The sequence below is a fragment of the Bos grunniens genome, chromosome 10 (genome assembly GCF_055505025.1).
Source record: "Bos grunniens cultivar Pamir isolate PY7600 chromosome 10, Bosgru_T2T1.0, whole genome shotgun sequence".
Taxonomy (NCBI): domain Eukaryota; kingdom Metazoa; phylum Chordata; class Mammalia; order Artiodactyla; family Bovidae; genus Bos; species Bos grunniens.
The window spans coordinates 53,682,984-53,703,516 of record NC_141174.1 but is presented as its reverse complement, the minus strand read 5'-3'; the positions used below and the strand labels follow the sequence as shown (position 1 = coordinate 53,703,516).

At 37.0% G+C, this 20,533-nt stretch overlaps 2 protein-coding genes across 18 annotated transcripts in view; both read left to right on the top strand.

Annotated features, from left to right (window-relative positions):
- RORA (RAR related orphan receptor A) overlaps window positions 1-440 on the top strand; it is an 809,419-nt gene extending 808,979 nt beyond the window's left edge. For all 3 annotated transcript variants that reach the window (XM_086321296.1, XM_086321298.1, XM_086321304.1), the window contains one exon: window positions 194-440. In XM_086321296.1, the coding sequence (XP_086177422.1) occupies window positions 194-230 (37 nt within the window). In that variant the 3' untranslated portion in view covers window positions 231-440. The remainder of the gene's footprint in view (window positions 1-193) is intronic.
- Window positions 441-5,833: 5,393 nt separating this feature from the next.
- ICE2 (interactor of little elongation complex ELL subunit 2) overlaps window positions 5,834-20,533 on the top strand; it is a 64,391-nt gene continuing 49,691 nt past the window's right edge. For 10 of the 15 annotated variants that reach the window (XR_015134645.1, XR_015134643.1, XR_015134646.1 and 7 more), the window contains exons 1-5: window positions 5,834-5,915; window positions 6,829-6,963; window positions 9,576-9,680; window positions 15,484-15,745; window positions 16,696-16,815. Coding sequence is in view for 10 of the 15 variants with exons in the window: in XM_086321280.1 (XP_086177406.1) it covers window positions 6,923-6,963; window positions 9,576-9,680; window positions 15,484-15,745; window positions 16,696-16,815 (528 nt within the window). In the remaining 5 variants the exon portion in view is untranslated. The remainder of the gene's footprint in view (window positions 5,916-6,828; window positions 6,964-9,575; window positions 9,681-15,483; window positions 15,746-16,695; window positions 16,816-20,533) is intronic. The other 5 variants (XR_015134647.1, XM_086321289.1, XM_086321287.1 and 2 more) reach the window with 2 other exon arrangements.

Below are 20,533 nucleotides of genomic sequence, written 5' to 3'. Positions count from 1 at the left end.
ACCTGTGGCAGTGGCATCACTCATGACCTTGACCTTGTCAGAAATGCAAAAACCTAGGCACCATCCCAGACCTACTAAAACAGGATGTGCATTTTCACAAAATCCCCAGGTGATTGGTTTGCATATTAACGTTTGAGAAGCACTGGTCTATAAGGTAGTACTTTAAAAAATATAATTTGTCTCTATTTTGCAGGGAACAAAACATATACAAGGATCGAGCTACCCTTTGATCAGAAAAGGCAAAGAAGGAAATTTCAACTTGTGAGGAAACATCTATTGATTGATAGTAGCTGCCAGAATTGCAGAAATGAGGATTCTCAAAGGAGTGCCATGACTGATCGGTGATATCTACCCTGAATGTAGGAGGGGAGAAAACCTGAACTCACACCACACTTTGTCATCTTTGCTTTAGAAATCATTAAAGGAGAATGTCAAAATGATGCCAAAGGCTTTAAAGATGCAAAAGACTTTTTAAAAATCTGACTTTACCTGGGCTATCATTGTACCATCCCAGCCTGGCCCCTTCTCTTGAGTAGATCAGATAGGAGTAAACCAATAGAGTTAACTTCAGCTAAATATCACATGATTTTAATGATGCAAAGCCTCATCATAAATTATTTTCAAAGTAATCTCAAGGACATTGACATTATAAAATATTTGGAAGTCAGACTGAAGTCAGACTAAACGCAACTGAGTTGGGCTTTTCCTCCACCCACATTCCTAAGCGTCTCTTGCACTTAGTAAAATAAATATTTGAAATGATCCCCAAAGTCATTGCATATAACAAACATCATGAATCACACTGATGGATCCCCAGTTTGTCTGGACGCAAACCTAAACATCCAAGAGTGGCAGAAGCCTCTTGCTAGATTAACAGCCACTTTATCCTTTTCCTGTACCATCAGTTGTGAGCTTGTTTTCTTAATGTCATTTATCTATGATTAAGGAGCTAACAAAAGTCTTTGTGTGTTTACTATGATTCTGGATTTTTTTCTCCTTTAGAGGGGAAATATTGACTCTAGTAAGATATAGTCATGTCTCAGTAATCCATTTGTTATTTATCTGCCTGATAGATTTCTCAAACAATATTTAAAATTCCAGAATGATTTATTTGTAGGGGAGAAGATGCTTCAACTGTGACTTGTTCTTTGCTTACAGAACAAAAATTAATTTTAGCCTCCCTCACAGTTAATTACAATAGTCACCCCCTAACAAGTCTCACATCTATCTTCTACCATTCTTTCTTTACTGTTTCCATAAAATACACATTGTATTCTAAAGACAGATACTTATTTAGTTATCCTACTTGGAATTATTTTAGCTATCATTACTTTCTCTCTGTGGGATAGTTAGGGGCTACCTATAAATAACTAGCATTCATGGAGTGAATGTGGAGGGGGAAAAAAACTGCTGAGAAATTGGTGCAACCACTGTGGAAAACAGTATGGGGGTTGAAAAAAAAAAAAAAATCTAAAAATGGAAAAACAGTTTCCATGTGATTCAGCAATCTCACTCTTGGGCAAATATCCAGAGGAAACTCTAATTTAAAAAGATAGCAGCACTATTTACAATAGCCAAGACTTGGAAGCAACCTAAATTTCTCTTCTTTGTCAGAGGAATGGATAAGAATGATGTGGTACATACATACAGTGGACTCAGCCATTAAAAAAAAGAGAATGAAGGAATGCCATTTGGAGCAACATGGATGAACCTAGAGATTATTGTATTAAGTGAAATAAGTCAGAGAAAAACAGATACCATATGTAACGCTTAAATGATGAATCTAAAATATACAAATGACCTTATTTACAAAATGTAGACAGGCTCACAGTCATAGAGAACGAACTTATGGTTACCAAAAAGGAAAGGGGATAGGGAGGAATAAATTAGGAGTTTAGGATTAGCAGTTAAAAACTATTAATGTGTATCAATAAATAAACAGCAGGGTACTATGGAATAGAACAGAGAAATATATTCAAAATCCTGTGATAACCTAGAAAGTAACACAACATTTTAAATCAACTATACTTCAAATTTTAAAAATTAAAAGAAAAAAAAGATTGGTATTCAAATGAACAGTTAATTCGGGGTCTTATTTTAGCCCAGAGACCATCTTATACAGAATCCAATAAAATATACTTCAAAACTATTATATTCTGAATAGAAAAATTTGAATACTTAAGTCATTCTGTTCTGACAGCATAGCTAGCATTTCTCTGGCTTTTCGGGAGTAATGATAATTCCTCCTCACTTGAAGTATCATTTATTGCTGAAAAGCCTAATTAGAACAAACTACTATTGGCAACAATATTTCTCCCATTAGTTTCTGAATCAATTACTAGATTGAAACGTCTTTGCTAGGGGGCTATTTCTGGATTCTCACTTTGAAAATACCTTATGGATGATTGTAAATTCAAGAAATTCCCTGAGTGAAGTAGTTACCAGCTTCACTTCATGGCCAAGTTCATCTCAGATAAAGCAAAAAAGGAAGCTTGTTAGCTGAGGGGTAGGAAAATAACGTGGTACTGATTTAAAAAAAAAAAACAGATGATCTTGCACATTTCTCTATCTTGATTTGGTTGACGAGAAGAAATACACATAACAAGTCTGATAACTTCACTTAGCCAGGTACTTGCATTTGCAATCAAAGTTCTTTTTGAAATTGTGGTCCACTGAACCATTTTATAAACTCAAAATGAGTAACTACTCTTGTAAATTCTTTCAAAATGAAATTGGCTTCTTGTACAACTTACGAGTTTATTTCTCAGTTTAGCAAAAATGAAATAAAATCTTTCTTCTGCTTGAATATCCACAGAATAAAATGGAACAATCACTTTGAAAAATATTTGGCAGTGTTTTTAAAAAGTCAAACACAAATTTACCATACAATCCAACAATTCTATTCCTATGTATCTGCCCAAGGGAAATGAAAACACAAATTTCACACAAAGACTTGTATACAATCGTTCATACCAAGATAACTCATAATAGCCAGAAAGTGGGAACCATCTAACATTCATTGTGTCGACAGGATAAACAAAATGGGTATATACATAAATGTGCTACCATTTAGCAACAAAACAATTACTAATACTTGCTACAACATGGATGATCTTCAAAAATGGATGATCTACTAGGAGAAAAGAATCCAGATGCAAAAGACTATATACTGTATAATTCTGTTTATCTGAAGCATCCAGAAAAGGCAACTCTGTCGAATTATGAAGCTGCTTAGTGTTTGGCCAGAGATAGAGGTGGGAAGTGGAGAAGGCAATGGCACCCCACTCCAGTACTCTTGCCTGGAAAATCCCATGGATGGAGGGCCTGCTGGGCTGTAGTCCATGGGGTCGCTAAGAGTCAGACACGACTGAGCGACTTCACTTTCACTTTTCACTTTCATGCATTGGAGAAGGAAATGGCAACCCATTCCAGTGTTCTTGCCTGGAGAATCCCAGGGACGGGGGAGCCTTGTGGGCTGCCCTCTATGGGGTCGCACAGAGTCAGACACGACTGAAGCGACTTAGCAGCAGTAGCAGCAGCAGAGGTGGGAAGAGAGAGCACACAGGATTTCTCAGGGCTCCTTAACTGAAAAGGAGCACACAGGATTTCTCAGGGTGATGGAGATGTTCTAAAACTTGGTAGTGTTGATAGCTGCATAGCTGTGAACTTAACTAAAAATCAGTGCATAACTGAAGTAAATTTTATGGAACATGGATTACACCTCAATTAAAAACTGTTTCTCACACACACACACACACACACACACACACCGTGTTTTCCCTATAACTCAAAGAATAAGTCCAAAGTTCTAAATTCTTTAGCACGCCTTAAAAACCCTCTTAGGCCCCTCCCTTTTCCCTGGTCTAAGGGCCTTCACCTTGCCCAACACAGTGATACAGTAGCTGTTCTCCCCATAGCATGCACACTGTTTCATACTTCTGTGCTTTTCACACCCCCAAAACCACAGCCCCTTTATCCAGTGAACTCCTAGTAGTCCTTCAGTTTAGTTCAGTTCAGTCGCTCAGTCATGTCCGACTCTTTGCAACCCCATGAATCCCAGCACACAAGGCCTCCCTGTCCATCACCAACTCCCAGAGTTCACTCAGACACGTCCATCGAGTCAGTGATGCCATCCAGCCATCTCATCCTCTGTCGTCCCCTTCTCCTCCTGCCCCCAATCCCTCCCAGCATCAGAGTCTTTTCCAATGAGTCAACTCTTCACATGAGGTGGCCAAAGTACTGGAGTTTCAGCTTTAGCATCATTCCTTCCAAAGAAATCCTAGGGCTGATCTCCAGAATGGACTGGTTGGATCTCCTTGCAGTCTAAGGGACTCTCAAGCATCTTCTCCAACACCACAGTTCAAAAGCATCAATTCTTTGGCACTCAGCTTTCTTCACAGTCCAACTCACATCCATACATGACCACTGGAAAAACCATAGCCTTGACTAGACGGACCTTTGTTGGCAAAGTAATGTCTCTGCTTTTGAATATGCTGTCTAGGTTGGTCATAACTTTTCTTCCAAAGAGTGTCTTTTAATTTCATGGCTGCAGTCACCATCTGCAGTAATTTTGGAGCCCCCAAAAATAAAATCTGACACTGTTTCCGCTGTTTCCCCATCTATTTTCCATGAAGTGATGAGACCAGATGCCATGATCTTGGTTTTTTGAATGTTGAGTTTTAAGCCAGTTTTTTCATTCTCCTCTTTCACTTTGATAAAGAGGCTCTTTAGTTCCTCTTTGCTCTCTGCCATAACAGTGGTGTCATCTGCATATCTGAGGTTATTGATATTTCTCCTGGCAATCTTGATTCCAGCTTGTGTTTCTTCCAGTCCAGCGTTTCTCATGATGTACTTTGCATATAAGTTAAATAAGCAGGGTGAGAATATACAGCCTTGACATACTCCTTTTCCTATTTGGAACCAGTCTGTTGTTCCATGTCCAGTTCTAAGTTGCTTCCTGACCTGCATACAAATTTCTCAAGAGGTAGTCCTTCAAGACCCAGATAAATGAAACTTCTTCTCTGAAGTAGTCTCTAAATTGTCTCAGTCAGAATGAGTTCCCTCCTCATTGGGTTCCCATAGTATCTGTAATGTTAAACACAACATGAGAGCTGTGAGTTTCAATTTTATTTAAGGACTTACTGAAGAGTATAATCCAAGAGACTGCCTCTTAGCTCTAAGGAACCAAAGAGGTAAGGGGACAGGTCAGTATACATGTGATATTCTGGAAGGGAGATGTAACCAAGCAAACCTTCTTGGTAAAAGGTTACTGCTAGTCAAGAGAAATAGACAGCTTAATGGTTGTAATGCTTTTCTAAGTATAGGAAAATGCATTTAATCCTCTCAAAAAACTACTGAATAGGTGCTCCACGCTTACACACACGTGCTCACAATATCTCTTTTATTGATGAGTCAGTTAAGACACTTGAGTAAAGTCACAATAAAGTCTGGGTATTTCCAGTACTGTACTTGTCACCTGTCCTTCCAATTTACCATACCCTCAAGGTGGAGGACTTTCTAGGACAACATGCAGCCCGGAGAAGGAAATGGCAACCCACTCCAGTATTCTTGCCTGGAGAATCCCAGGGACAGAGGAGCCTGGTGGGCTGCCGTCTATGGGGTCGCACAGAGTTGGACAGGACTGAAGCGACTTAGCAGCGGCAGCCCCTCAAGCGAGTATCCAGCAAATCCTCTCTCAGCTTCCAGGGCAGACTGCCAGGAGTCTGGGGACCCGGAGAGGGTCCCGCCCACTGCGTCATTGCTGACGCCATCACGCAGGGTCGAGGCGGCGCCACCGCCTCCTTTAAATAAGGCCTTCCTAGGTCGCGCACGCACGAGAGAAAGGAGACGGTTGGGGAGTGTGTTTTTGTTCCGTGGGGGTCGCGGTCTGGGCCAGAGCCGCCGCGGACCACGAGGTGGGCGGCAAGGCAGCTTCGTGACGGAGACGCGGTGGGGAGGGCGCGCTCGTGAGAGTCGGGAGGCGGGAACATGGCGGCCGTGCCGGGACCCTGCACACAGCTGATGCTAGCGCAGACCTGTTCTCCGGCTTTGCTGGCAGATTTCTTACCTCCCTGGAACCTTGTTTCTCCTTTAGTTCCCTTTCCCTCAGCCTTCTTTGTGTCTTCCTCGGCTCTCTTGCCCCAGCCCCTCTCTGGGCAAAAGTGTGGAAGGTGGGTTCAGTAGGAACAGGTGAGGCCCGTCCGTTACTGAGAGACTAGCATTTGACTGCGTTGCTCACAAACTCTTATCTGTACGCACAGGGTGACAGGAGATGCACTGAACTTGGAATGTTGATGTTCAGACCAGATTTGTAGTGCTAGTGATTCCTCTTCTTGATCCCGTTAAATGCCACTTAAGTTATCTAGACCTCAGTCTTCGCAAAAGGGAGGTTCTCTTTGAAAGATTCTTGATATCCAGAGCTTCTGCCCTTCATCGCTCGCCAGAATTTGCCCCATAATTATCTTTGGGAAGGTGGAAGCATGATTTATTTTGGCAGTAAGGGAGTCGGGGCAGGGGGCTGAGTCAAGACATACATCCCGTGCCCTAATGGGATTTAATATGTGAACAATGAGAATGCCAATCTGTTTCCATCTTTATTTTCGCGAAGTTCCTGGAATAAGTTAAATGGAGAAGGACTGATCCTGTGTCAGCTTCGCGGTTCTTCCTCAAAGACCTTGGAAATATTCATCTGTCTGCTCTTTTTTTTTTTTTTAAGTGTCTGTGTCGGGTGAGGGTAGGTGTTAGGAACAGGTTCTTGCCTCATCTGAGTTAACAGTATCTGGCCCGCCAATCACCTGATTTTGTTTTTGATCTTTGGTTTTTCCTCAGTTGAGTGCAAATTCTGGAGAAATCCTCTTCCTTTAAGAGCCTGCACTGCCAGGCAGCAGAATTGTGAACTAGAGTGAAGGAGAAATCTAGGAATATGACTTCCATGATGGCCATGGGTGAACCAAGGTTGAACTGGTGAGTTACATCTGTTTGTAATTCCCTAAAGTGGATTGAGGGGCTTTCCAGGTGGCTCCGCTGTAAAGAATTCACCTACCAATTCAGGAGACACAGGTGCAGTCCCTGGGTCAGGAAGATTCCCTGGAGAAGGAAATGGCAACCTGCTCCAGTATTCTTACCTGGAAAATTCCAGGGACAGAGGAGATTGGCAGGCTGCAGTCCATGGCGGTCTTAAAGAGTCGGACACAACTGAGGGACTGACTAGGCACCTACACAACAAAGATTGAGTGGGTCTGGTGACTAGGTTAGGAAAGGAGGGTATCTGGCCTGAAGACATCTGGAGGAAACAAGAGGACAAATTCAATGGCTTAAGAGTTCACGATTCTCGTCTACACCTACTGAGCAGTTTTGAGTTATCTTTGACTGTACTTCCTCTCCCAAAGCACGTAGATTGTTTCTATATATAAGTCCATCTTGTATTTATTGTTGGTCTTAGTGAAGGAGAAATACTGGAATATTCTTGTATTCAAGAACCTAGCCCATATCTGTACAAGTAATAGAACTTCTTTAAGAACTGACAAGCTTTTTTTTATATTGGACTCTATATCAAGTGATAATGTAGATGCATAGACTATTTTAGAAGTGTATGAGACCATCCCAAATAAAGGACTCTAGAAATCTAATGTATGTGCTGCTTTAGGTCAATTTGACACACATTAACTGAGCATCTGTACTAGTGAAGGAGTTTGCTAGCAGAGGAGAATATAAGAGATAACAAAGATAGCTAAGATAGCACCTGACTCAAAGATTCAATCAGTATGTATTCTAGTATAATGTAGATGATGATATTGTGTATAATGATGTAATATAATTCATATTGCTTCACTGGCAATCATATTACAATATAGAAATGTCATTGAAGTAACATGCTATACACCTTCAATTTACAAAATGTAACATGTCAAATTTATCAAATAAAATCAGTATGTGCTTAATAAGTACTTGCTTACTGCAAACAGTGCTCCCTTCCTCCAAGGAGCTCACAATCCCTGGGGCCTGTGACTTTGTTTTGTATGTTATGCAAAAATTTTAGAATTTAATGAGATGTCACAAATACAGTACCATAGCAAGTAATAAGAAACTACCCTGGTGTATACCAAATAAGATTTTTTAATTTTGTTGTTTGTATGTTAATCATTGTTTTTTAGATAAACACCTTTAAAAATAGAAATGAATATGGTACAAATATGCTAGAATTTCCCATTTTAGGAATGGCCAGCTGCAGGTGCTATTTGATTAGATTGTTCTGTTGTAAGTTCCTAGAGATATGCTCGTTTATGTTTCTTGCTATAAAATATGTTCAAATGCAACACAGATGCTCTTCTATACCGTTGACATGGTGAAACCAAGTGTGGTTCAGGGCCTTTGCATTGCCTTTGCATTGCATTATAGACCTTGGAACTGTCCTTTTCTATAGAATCCTACTAATTTTTGGCATCCCTAGATTAATGGGTCTCAGTGTATTTAATTTTTAAATTGTTTCCTTCAACCAGCATTTATTTGATGCTTACTAGATGGAAAGCCTTGACAACAGTATGTTAGTCTGTAAGTTATTTACAATATGGAAAATCATATATGACCTTACAGGTGGTTTTAGTAGAGGCACACTATTGATCACATTTGCCAAATAAACAAAAATAGTTGGATAATCAGTCTTTGTAGTGTTTTTTGGCCGAGCACAATAGTGAATGAGACAAAAATAAGTTGAGAAGCATTTTCTTTGAGCAATCAAACAGCTTAATGTTATGCCACAGAGCCTAAGATGAGTACTAAAAGAAAAAACAAAGCTGATTATTGAAATTGGAGAATTTCAAAATGGGCCTAGCTTAAAAACTGTACAAGAAATAAAACATCTAAACTCATACATCTGGTTCAGTTCAGTTCAGTCGCTCAGTCATGTCCGACTCTTTGCGACCCCACGAATCACAGCATGCCAGGCCTCCCTGTCCATCACCAACTCCCGGAGTTCACTCAAACTCATGTCCATCGAGTCGGTGATGCCATCCAGCCATCTCATCCTCTGTCGTCCCCTTCTCCTCCTGCCCCCAATCCCTCCCAAGCATCAGGGTCTTTCCAATGAGTCAACTCTTTGCATGAGGTGGCCAACGTATTGAAGTTTCAGCCTCAGCATCAGTCCTTCCAAAGAACACCCAGGACTGATCTCCTTTAGCATGAACTGGTTGGATCTCCTTGCAATCCAAGGGACTCGCAAGAGTCTTCTCCAACACCACAGTTCAAAAGCATCAATTCTTCGGCGCTCAGCTTTCTTCACAGTCCAACTCTCACATCCATACATGACTACTGGAAAAACCATAGCCTTGACTAGACGGACCTTGGTTGGCAAAGTAATGTCTCTGCTTTTGAATATGCTATCTAGGTTGGTCATAACTTTCCTTCCAAGGAGTAAGCTTCTTTTAATTTCATGGCTGCATGAAGTTAAAATATTAAGAGGTGATTTTCTGGGAAAGGAGAGGTCAGGGACATGTAGTTTTAAATTGCAGTTGTAATTGCTTGTTAATCTAGCCTGATATTTCAGTTGTCAAATCCAAGTAAATTACTTTGTTTTTCAGGGATGTTTCACCAAAAAATGGTCTTAAGACGTTTTTTTCTCGAGAAAATTATAAAGATCAGTCCATGGCTCCAAGTTTAAAAGAACTATGTATTTTATCTAGCAGGTAATATGCTTATTTATTTGGTTATTTATATCCATATTTGATATTTTTCTGATACTTGAAGTTTTATATCTGTCTATATCCACTATGAAACATTTGAATTATAGGAATGTAAAAATTAGAAAATAGAAGAACTTAGTATCCTCAAAAGACCACTCTTTGGTGTACATATGTAACATCTTTTAAGACCTTTCTCTACACGTGAACAGATGCATATTAAAATGGGGAGAGTTCCCTGGATATCCAGTGATTAGGATTCCATGCTTTTGCTGCTGAGGGCCTGGGTTCAATCCCTTGTCAGGGAACAAGCCATGCAGTATGTGGCCCAAAAAAGAGGGGGAGTGGGGGTGGAAATCACACTATAAATACTATAAACACTATAAAACTTTTGCAATTTGTTTTTTTCATTTAACATAATACTTCAGGTATTTTGTGCCCCTATATTACCTCAGTCTTCTTATGGCTACATATTACTTTACAGAGATACTTTTAATTCTTTTAGTTAGTTTTACATTGTAAAATGTTTGTGCAGTTTTAAACAGTAACATTTATAAATTTCTTGTAATTATTTCTATAAGATAAATTTATAGAAATTGAATTATTTGGGCGGATACTATAAACATTTTGTATTTTAATAGATACCACCAAATTGCCATAGATGTCATACGTCCAAATTTCTGGTATGAAAATGTGTATTGTGACAATAATAATTTCCCCTTCTCACTGCTTACCTGCCTATAACAGCTCTTCTTTCCTTTGTGATTGGCTGCTTCTACTCTATTGTGGATGAATCTTAAAGTTGAGTCATGAAGTTTACTAGAAAGAAGTGATAATATGCCAGATGAAGAATTGGGGAGCTCCCTTAGGAGAGCTCAATGTCTACTTTCATCTTTCTCCACTCCTTTTGCAATGGAGGAAACATATTTCCACTCTCTGCATGGAATGGGACCCCATCTTTTCTACTTTTTCAATATCCTGTCAATTAGCATCCCCTGTTACTCCCACTTCTCTCTTTTGTTTTTGGGTGGGGGATACTTTGGTCAAGTGGTGCAAACTTGCAGGATCTTAGTTCTTCAACCAGGGATCAAACCAATGCCCCCTACAGTGGAAGCTCAGTCCTAACCACTAGACCATCAGGTCTTTGTTCCCTCTTTCTTCTCTCTTGATCAGTATTTAAGCATGCACAAGTTTGTCCTGTCTCAATCCCTGAATTTCACGTTCCCTCCTAGTTAGTTTGTTACCTCTTCTCTCATTTGTACTTAGACTTCTTTGTACTTGTATATGCTTGCTGGGAGGACATGAGGGACAAAAAAGCTGTAAGACCTACAGAAAACAGTTAACAAGATAGCATTACCAAAAATTACTTTAAATGGATTAAATGCTTCAGCCAAAAGACAGATTTGGAGCATCTGTTTGAGAAACAGAATGGGGCGGGGGTGGCGGGGAGAACAACTTCCCTTTACTGCACATCCCATTGCACTTGCTTTCACTAAACATCTCACTACGATCTGTCTCCTACCCTCACTAGGCTGTTAAAACTACTCCTCTAAAGATAATGAGCTATTTTCTATGGAGATATCTCACTCTCTAATTTTCCTTCTAGTTTTCTGGTGACTGTGGTATTTCTTAGTGGGATCAATTCATTACTACCACTGATGTTCATTTAGGCTGTTTTCATTCCTTTACTATTACAAACAGCATCCTTTTTATATACATGCTGCTATAAGGATAAGTTCCTATGAAAGGAAGAGGCGTGTGTGATTTTAATTTTTATAGATATTGCCAGATTGCCATTAAAAACATTAAACAAGTCCTTTTTTGATTCCATCAGATAAATAGATAAGTTCAAATAAAGGCAAGCAGAAATTGTATTAATAAGACGTTTTCAGAATTGCGTTAAAGAGGCAGTTTCAGGAGCAACATTTCTTGCCAAAGTGCAAGAAATTATTGTCTTTGCAAGTGTCAACTACAAAAGGTTAAGACTGTAAATTCCTTATCAGTGTGCATCTATGAATATTTTTCAGAAGCTATTTCTGTTATCCAACTTGTACCACTTCTTGGAGATAACTAACTTCTTAAAACTTATTACCAGTTAAACAATTGCCTTTGTTTATTTGAATCTAAGAATGCCTACCAATACTCATGTCCTGAGATTTAGTGCACATATATCTTTACTCATAAAAAAAAACTCACTTTTATTAATTTTTATCTCAGCCTCATCTTTCGAGACTAAAAATTTCCAGTACTAGTCTTATTCATTCTGCTTCTTAAATATTTTATGATTCTTTGTCAATCTGGTTCTGTTCAGCATATCCCAAGTGTGGGTTATAGTCTGAAATATGTAAAGGAGAGGACATATTACTGGAAGCTGAGTACACTTAACTCCTAAAATCTTTTTTTCTTATAGTAAGAATGAACTTTCAGACTATATTTAATTACCAGTTTTCTTGATGGAAAAAAACTAGAAAGAATGTAAATTTATTAGTCCTAATTTTGCAATTTTTATGTTCTATAAATAACATATTTGGGAAAATAGTGATACCTCTGTTTATGCTACTTTTAACAACATGAGGTTTTTATTCAACACTTCTCCCTCCACTAAAAGGTAAAAATTTGCCTTTAAAAAAATTAGTTTCTGGTTATAGATATTTATAACTGAGTTTTAAGGCAGCAAAAGGGAAAGTAGCTTCAAATACAAAAAAAGAAGAAAAAATTTTACCATGTTTAATGTACATAAGTAAATCAAATTCAGTGGGTACAGGTAGACTTGAGATGGGAGCTAGAAGTACCATTTCCAAATGCTACTTAAAGAAGCTACCCAAACCAGGAGACTTTAAAGCATAGGAAGCAAAAAGTTTTGAATTCTGCCTTTTTTTCATGGAAACTTAAGGTAAAAAAGGAGAATGGGTAGTTGACAAAATGAAGGAAGAAAACTTCAAACTATCAACTTAAATTAAATATAATGCTGTAAATGTGGATAGAGAAACCCTGTCAGATGCTTTTGGCTTGCGCCCTGATGAAGATTTTGACAGCAGTGCACACAGAAATGATCTTGATGCACTGCCATTTCATTCTTTGCTGAATGTAGCCAATTTAAACTGCTAGAATTTCTTGACATTTCTATGCTGGCATATCTGAGTCAGCATCTTGTTGCTGCAGCAGCTTAATTAAATTTGCCAGTTGGTGCCACAAGGACAGACATGTTCTCATATTCAGAGAGACAGCTGTGAAGCAGTATTGTTAAGAGTTGCGGACACAATACTGTTAGGTTTGAATAGCTCTCAAGACATTTTCTAGTGAGAAATCAATTTTCTGTAATACATTTCTCCCAAGATCAGCAGTTAATATTCATTTTGTTAACCTAAAATATGCTTATTTTTATACAGTTATTGGAGAAACTTTAGTAGCTAAGTATGTCTTCACCTCTATTATTTTCAGAGCCAATCTAAGCATCCTTATTTTAATTTCCAATATTCTTTTTCTGTTCACTAACCTGCTCTCTTGATTAGTTTTCCATACAGTTTAGTTCTAAAAGAGTAGTCTTGAATACTTTGCTTACTGGGGGGACTCTTAAGTTTTTTTTTTTTTTTTTTTAAGAATTTTGAAATTTTTACCATATTTATTCTAGTATTTTAAAGGTGATCTAAAACACATTAGTGGTAGTTTTAGATGGGGTTTGTCTCACCCTTCATCCAGACACTGATATTGGTAATTCTCAGACTTACGAGGCTGAAACTCTCCTACTTTGTGTGACAAATGTTAATAAGAAATAAGACACCTCTTTGCTATGAATTGAAATTCATAGATATTAGTAGCCACAGACATAATACTTTAAAATAATGCCTTATATGAAATAAAAGGAAAATCATTTTTATCATGTACTATAGTAGATGCTACTGCAGTAGAAGATTTAATGAAGTAGTCAGATGCACCAGCTGACATGAATAAAATTGGATTTAAGATAAACTGTATCACAAAAAAAAATCATAATAAAAGTAAAATTTATTGCTGGATAAATAACAATACAATAATAATAACAGACCACACTTATTTGTATATGAGAAGGGAAAGTTTGAAATGACCTCTGAATGTTGTGCAGGACACTACCACACATTATAAAAATCTAGTATTCCTGACCTCTAAATGCCTTCTATTCTTCTATTTTGGGACAACCCAGATACATGCACAGGATTTCAGAATGCTCTGAGGGTTAATACTGTTAGATTGAAAATCATTGCTCTGGATCTTTCTTTCCCCTCCCCTTTCTTCCTCTTAATCCCTGATTTCCATATCCTTAGGATTCTCCCCAGTCACCTAGTCAATATGTTCAGTTTGGAAACCCAAGGTCTCCATAGTCACATTGTATTGATGTACGTATTTACTTCTCTTTCTTCCCCATCCATTTGCCTGATCCACTTGATTATAAAATCCTAGAGAGTAGAGACTTATCGCACTCAGTGTTGGTTGTATGGTTGTATGTCTACTACCCAGCATAGGGCTGGCGTGTGGTAGTCACTCAAAATAAGTACTAATGAATGGAGGAATGAAGAATGAATCAGCAGACATTCATCCTATCATTAGTTTCCCTTCCTTTTGGTTATTGTTGTTTAGTTTGGAACCAAATCATAGGTAGGGTACAGTTACTGTGGTGGAAATTAAAGTTGCAGAGGCTAAGAAAATGTAGTTTTGTGTGTGTAATTTAAGACTCTTATGAAAAATGTAGATTATAACACTGAATAGCAATAACAGAGACAGAATATGTACCAGGTAAGAAATTTGTGTTCATGAACCTTAACTGGGTTAATAAGGTGATTTTTTTTTTTAATTGGGGGTAGCATTTTAGAAATAAATATGGTAACAGGTTCTCTGGAGAAGGCAATGGCACCCCACTCCAGCACTCATGCCTGGAAAATCCCATGGACGTAGGAACCTGGTGGGCCGCAGTCCATGGGGTCGCTAAGAGTTGGACAAGACCGAGCGACTTCACTTTCACTTTTCACTTTCATGCATTGGAGAGGGAAATGGCAACCCACTCCAGTGTTCTTGCCTGGAGAATCCCAGGGACGGGGGAGCCTGGTGGGCTGCCGTCTATGGAGTTGCACAGAGTTGGACACGACTGAAGCAACTTAGCAGCAGCAGCAGCAGCACGCCAAGATTTCCTGTATTTATACAAGACATTTCTATCGACTCAGCCACATGCATGAGTGATAGAGGATTATACAACTTTTTTCAAACAACTATTGCTTCCATAGAATATATCCACATAGTGTTCAGACTTTCTTTTTAATTCTTGAGATAATAAATGCAGAGGAAACCAGAAAATTTAGAATCTCAATGAATTTGTGAACTGCAAGTTTGTGACCTCATCCTATCCTGTTCCTCTTGGCTTTTGTTCACTACATTAACTGATATATCTTATTGAAGAATTTAAGTATTAAAAAGCAACTTGCATTGTAATAAAATGTAAATCCAAAATACCTGCATATGTAATTGGCAAGAGTGATTAACTAACCCCTCTTCAATAAAGGGGAGAAACTTCCAAACTGAATAACTTGTTTCAGGATATGCCTCTTCCTCTCCATCAGATAATTGAAGGTAGACTTGTGATATGATCCTATCCTACAGAATACTTAATTTATACTAAATGGCTAAATATCAAAATGCAGGTGGCAGAGTTAGATAATAATCCAGAATTTAGTCTGTTAATCACTCTATATTCTCCCTGGTGATTGAGAATCATGAAGTTTCATGATAGTAATCTTCTTATGAAAAGCACATATTTGTAAACTGTATTTTTTTTTTCCAGACGTATAGGAGAAAATTTGAATGCCTCAGCAGGTTCTGTAGAAAATGAGCCGACAGTTAATTCAGCAGCTCAAGCAAAGGAAAAAGTTAAAACCACAGTTGGAATGGTTCTTCTTCCAAAACCAAGAGTTCCTTATCCTCGTTTCTCTCGTTTCTCACAGAGAGAACAGAGAAATTATGTGGATTTATTGGTTAAATATGCAAAAGTCCCTCCAAATTCCAAAACTGTTGGAATAAATAAAAATGACTACTTGCAATACTTGGTACGTATTCTGTTCTTCAACTTCCATAAAAAATATTTAAAAGTTAGGAAGTATTTTAAATTTGTTTTTAGGTACAATAAATATTATTAATAAAAATTAAAAATAAAAGGAATTTAATTGACAGAATATTAATGCTTTAATTCTGTTCTTTATTCTATTATAGTTAAGGCATTTTGCTCTAGTTCTGAGTATATTTCACCCTAGTTCACGTTAAGTACTAGTAGTAGAACTTTACCTTGAATCACTTTAAAATTTTTGTGTAATCATTACTTTAGTTAAGTAGTTTCCGAATTCTCAGTTATGTGTTGCTGTGTTGAACATCACTGTTGCAAACTCATTGTTCATATCTGTGATCATTTCCTTGAGATAAATTCTTAGAAATATAATTACAAGATGAAAAACTATACATGTTCTTAAGGCTTTGAGCTGCAGTTATACATGAGCAAATCGTTCTGCAATAATTTTAAACCAATTTGTATATACCACTATTGTACAAAGGTTTTTCCAGAATATCTTCACTAATACTGAACATATGGGGAAAAAATGGCAATCTCTTGCTTTATATTATAGTGGTTACTAATGAAAATAAACACTTTGCATGTGTTTATAAGCCATTTCTAATTCTTGTTTTGTAACTTGCCTATTCATATGTGTGCTTATTTTTCCATTTGAGTGTTTGTCCCTTTTTATGTTAATTCAGAACATTTTATTAAATTAATGTATTTCTGAAATTATTTAAAATTAATGTATTTCTGTAATTCTGTATTAATGTAATTTCTGATTGTAGTGTTAGTCATCAGCTTTTCTCTTTTTGCACAGTTAACTGTTTTGTGATTTCTGCTTTGGATATGATAATTTAAGTTCAAATTATTAATGCATTGATTGAGAAGTGATTGTTTTTAACTAGGCATCTTATTCCAAGATGTGTCTATTTCTTTTTTCAAAATCAGGAAATGAAAAAACATGTGAATGAAGAAGTTACAGAATTCCTAAAATTTTTGCAGAATTCTGCAAAGAAATGTGCCCAGGATTATAATATGCTTTCTGACGATGCTTGTCTCGTCACAGAGGTAAAGAAAAGTCACATTTATTTAAGCTGCCAAGTGATAGGCAATAGCAGCATTTTAAAATGTGTGATGATTTTCCAAAAGTATATATTAATGTTGTCAAATTAGAGACCAAATTGTATATAGGTCTTTTATTCATCATGTATTTAAGTGATGGAAATACTAGAAATAATAACACCTCAAAATCAGACACTACAGTATATTCATATATTTTCTTTTAATGATCTAGCTACTGTATTTGAGTTGTATTTTACTCATATGGATGATTTAATGTGATGAACTGATTTGCCTTAGGAGAGAATGGGGTTTAAGGGGTTATCTTAGTCCTTAAAAATCTGAATGATCCTTTAGAACTGAATCATAAATTTGTGTTCACTATCCTCATGGTAAACAGCCACCAGATGATAAATTTCATCAGATAATTTTTTTATTATTATATTTAAATTATTCATGCAGATATATTAGCAAAAATAAAAAATGCATGGAAATCGCTCTGCCTTGCAACCTCCCATCATTTAGTGGACACAGTAAAAATTTAGAGTTGTAGTATTCATCTAAACATATCAACCCTAGTCTGAATTATTTTTAAGCCTTTAAAACTAGTCTCTGTACAAATCAATGTGATACACTTAATAGTATTGAAATCTACACTTAAAAATGGTTAAGATGTAGATTTTAAGGGTATTTTACCACTTTTATAAAATAAACATGTTTATTAACAAAGTACATTATTTGATAGCTAGCAATCAGCTTTAAGTCTTTTTACCCAGATTGACTTGGCAGCACATTGTCTTGTTACGTTTTATATCTCACCCCAAAGACTCACTGATATTTAACTAATTTTTTATTGTTTTCAAATTTTAATTTTATGGTATGAAATGTACCTATGGGAAAGTATTTAGAACAAATATATATAGCTTTCCAACAAATAATTATATAGTGAACACCTTTGTGACTCTTCCAAGTCAAGAAATAAAATGTTACCATTAACCTGAAAGCCCTCTGTATATCCCTCCTAAATAGTGTTTTCCCTTGTTGAAGAAATAATCACTGTGCCAAGTGACTTCTTTGATAATTTCCATGCCTTAAAAAAAATTTTTTTTGGTCGTTCAGGCTTTCTTTTGTCTGTTTTTAAATTTTATGTGAATTATTATTTTTTAATATTTATGTATTTACTTATCTGGCTGCATTGAGTCTTAGTTGTGGCACATGGGATCTCTGTTGTGTCATGTGGGATCTTTCATGGCAGGGCACAGACTCTCTAGTTGTGGTACATAGGCTCCAGAGTGTGCTGACCTCTGTACTTGTGGCATGTAGGCTTGGTTTCTCCATGGCCTGTAGGGTCTTAGTTCTCTGGCTAGCGGTCAAACTCACATACCCTGCGTTGCAAGGTGTTTTCTTAACCAGTGGACCACCTGGGGAGTCCCCCCTTTTGTACTATGTGAACAAAATTCTTGCTTTACTCAATAGTATGTTAGTGAGTTTCACGTATATATATGTGTGTGGTTGTATTTCATTCATTTTCATTTCTGTACATTTACGAATGCACATAAATAGTATATTCTGTTGATCAACATTTGGGCTGTTTGTACAGAGAATAGACTTACAGACTTGGGGAGAGGGGAGGAGAGCGTGAGATGTATGGAAAGAGTAACATGGAAACTTACATTACCATATGTAAAATAGATAGCCAACAGGAATTTGCTCTGTGGCTCAGGAAACTCAAACAGGGACTCTGTATCAACCTAGATGGGTGGGATAGGGAGGGAGATAGGAGGGAGGCTCAAAAGGCAGGGGATATATGTATACCTATGGCTGATTCATATTGAGGTTTGCCAGAAAACAACAAAATTCTGTAAAGCAATTATCCTTCAATTAAAAAATAAATAAATTTTTAAAAATTGGGACTGTTTCTAGATTTGAGCTATTCAAGGCAGTGCCCCTGTGAAAATTGTCAATACATGTCTCTTTGCACATGTGCACACATTTCTGCTGGATATGTGATTAGGAATGAAATTGTGGGCATAGCATAGGCACATCTTCAACTTCAGTAGATAATGTTAGACTGTTTTCCAAACTGGTTACGCTACTTTACATTCTACCTATCAGGTTTTGAGAAGTTTTCACTCCACATTCTCAACAAATTGATACTTAGTCATGTTAGTTTTAATCAAGCTAGAGGATAGAGTGCTCTGTACAAAAGACTGTATATCTTTTCACGTGTCTTTTGGTCATTTCTTATGAATTGATTGTTCAGGTTTTTCCCTTTATTCTATTGTATTTTCCCTTTTTGTTACTAATCTGTGGGAGTTTTTTGAATATTGTAAATACGGAAGTTTTATGGCTTGAATAGTAGTCCCTCCTTCAACTCAGTTTCACTTTCCTCAGTTTCAGTTATCCATGAGTGGAAAATTGCAGAAATAATTCATCACATATCATTTTGAGTAGCATGATGAACTCTCAGCATCCTGCTTCAGCCCACCTGGAATGTGAATCATCCTTTTGTCTAGCATCTCCCACCCATGAGTCTCTTAGTAACCACCTCGGTTATCAGATGACCGTTGAGGTAACACAGTGCTTGTGTTCAAGTCACCCTTACTTTGCTTGATAATAGCCCAGTAATGCCACTGTAGTGACGCTGGCAATTTGGGTATGTCATAAAGAAGCCACAGAGTGTTTCCTTTAAGTAAAAAGGCGAAAGTTCTCAATTTAGTAAGGAAAGAACAAAAATCATATGCTGAAGTTGCTAAAATTTACATCAGAAACAAATCTTCTATCCATGAAATTATAATGAAGGAAAAAGAAATTTGTGTTTTGTTGCCCCACCTCAAACTGCCAAAGTTACAGCTGCAGTGCTTAGTTAAGACTGAAGAGACCTTGATTTTGTAAGATATTTTGAGGGCCAAGGCCACATGCATATAACTTATTACAATATCACTGTAATTCTGTTTTTATTTTTTTTAGTCTCTTACTGTGCCTAATTTTTAAATTTATCATAGATATATATGGATAGGAAATAATATTTGGTTTTACCCATGATTTCAGACATCCACTGAGGGTCTTAGAGTATATCCCTCTTGGATAAAGGAAACTACTGTATACATTGGATGTTTTTTCCTTTACCTGATAAAACAGTTTCTTTTAATCTACCAGTTACCCCCCATATTTTTTTTTCCCTTTAGCTATCTAATCAAGAACCTGGATCATTTGACCTGTAGACTTTCCTATAGTCTAGATTTTGATAATTACATATTCATAATAATCCTCAACATGTTCCTCTTTGCTCTGTATTTCTTAGAAATTGTCAACTGGATCCAAAACTTGATCAGAATTATAGTCTTGCCAAAGGGATTGAACATATTTAGATGGTGGTGTATTCTTTAATCAGTTGACATATAATGTCTGATTTTGAGATGTTAGGAGCTATTGATGTTTAATGCCTGGATTCATTGATTCACTTGGTCTGCAAAATTATAAGATTCTATTTGCATCATTTATTTTTATTCGTTAGTTGGAATAATTTTATGAAGATATTTTTCCTCATCTACTGTTTGGCTTCCCTTTTCATGTAGAAGAAAAACTGCTAGATTCTTTATCAGTTTTCAAAAACATAATTGGCCCCTTCTTACTTTACAATGGTGATCACTGTTTTTTTAAAAATATTATTAAATCATGAAGATAAGTATATTTGATGGGTTTTAGTCCACTACAATTATCCTTT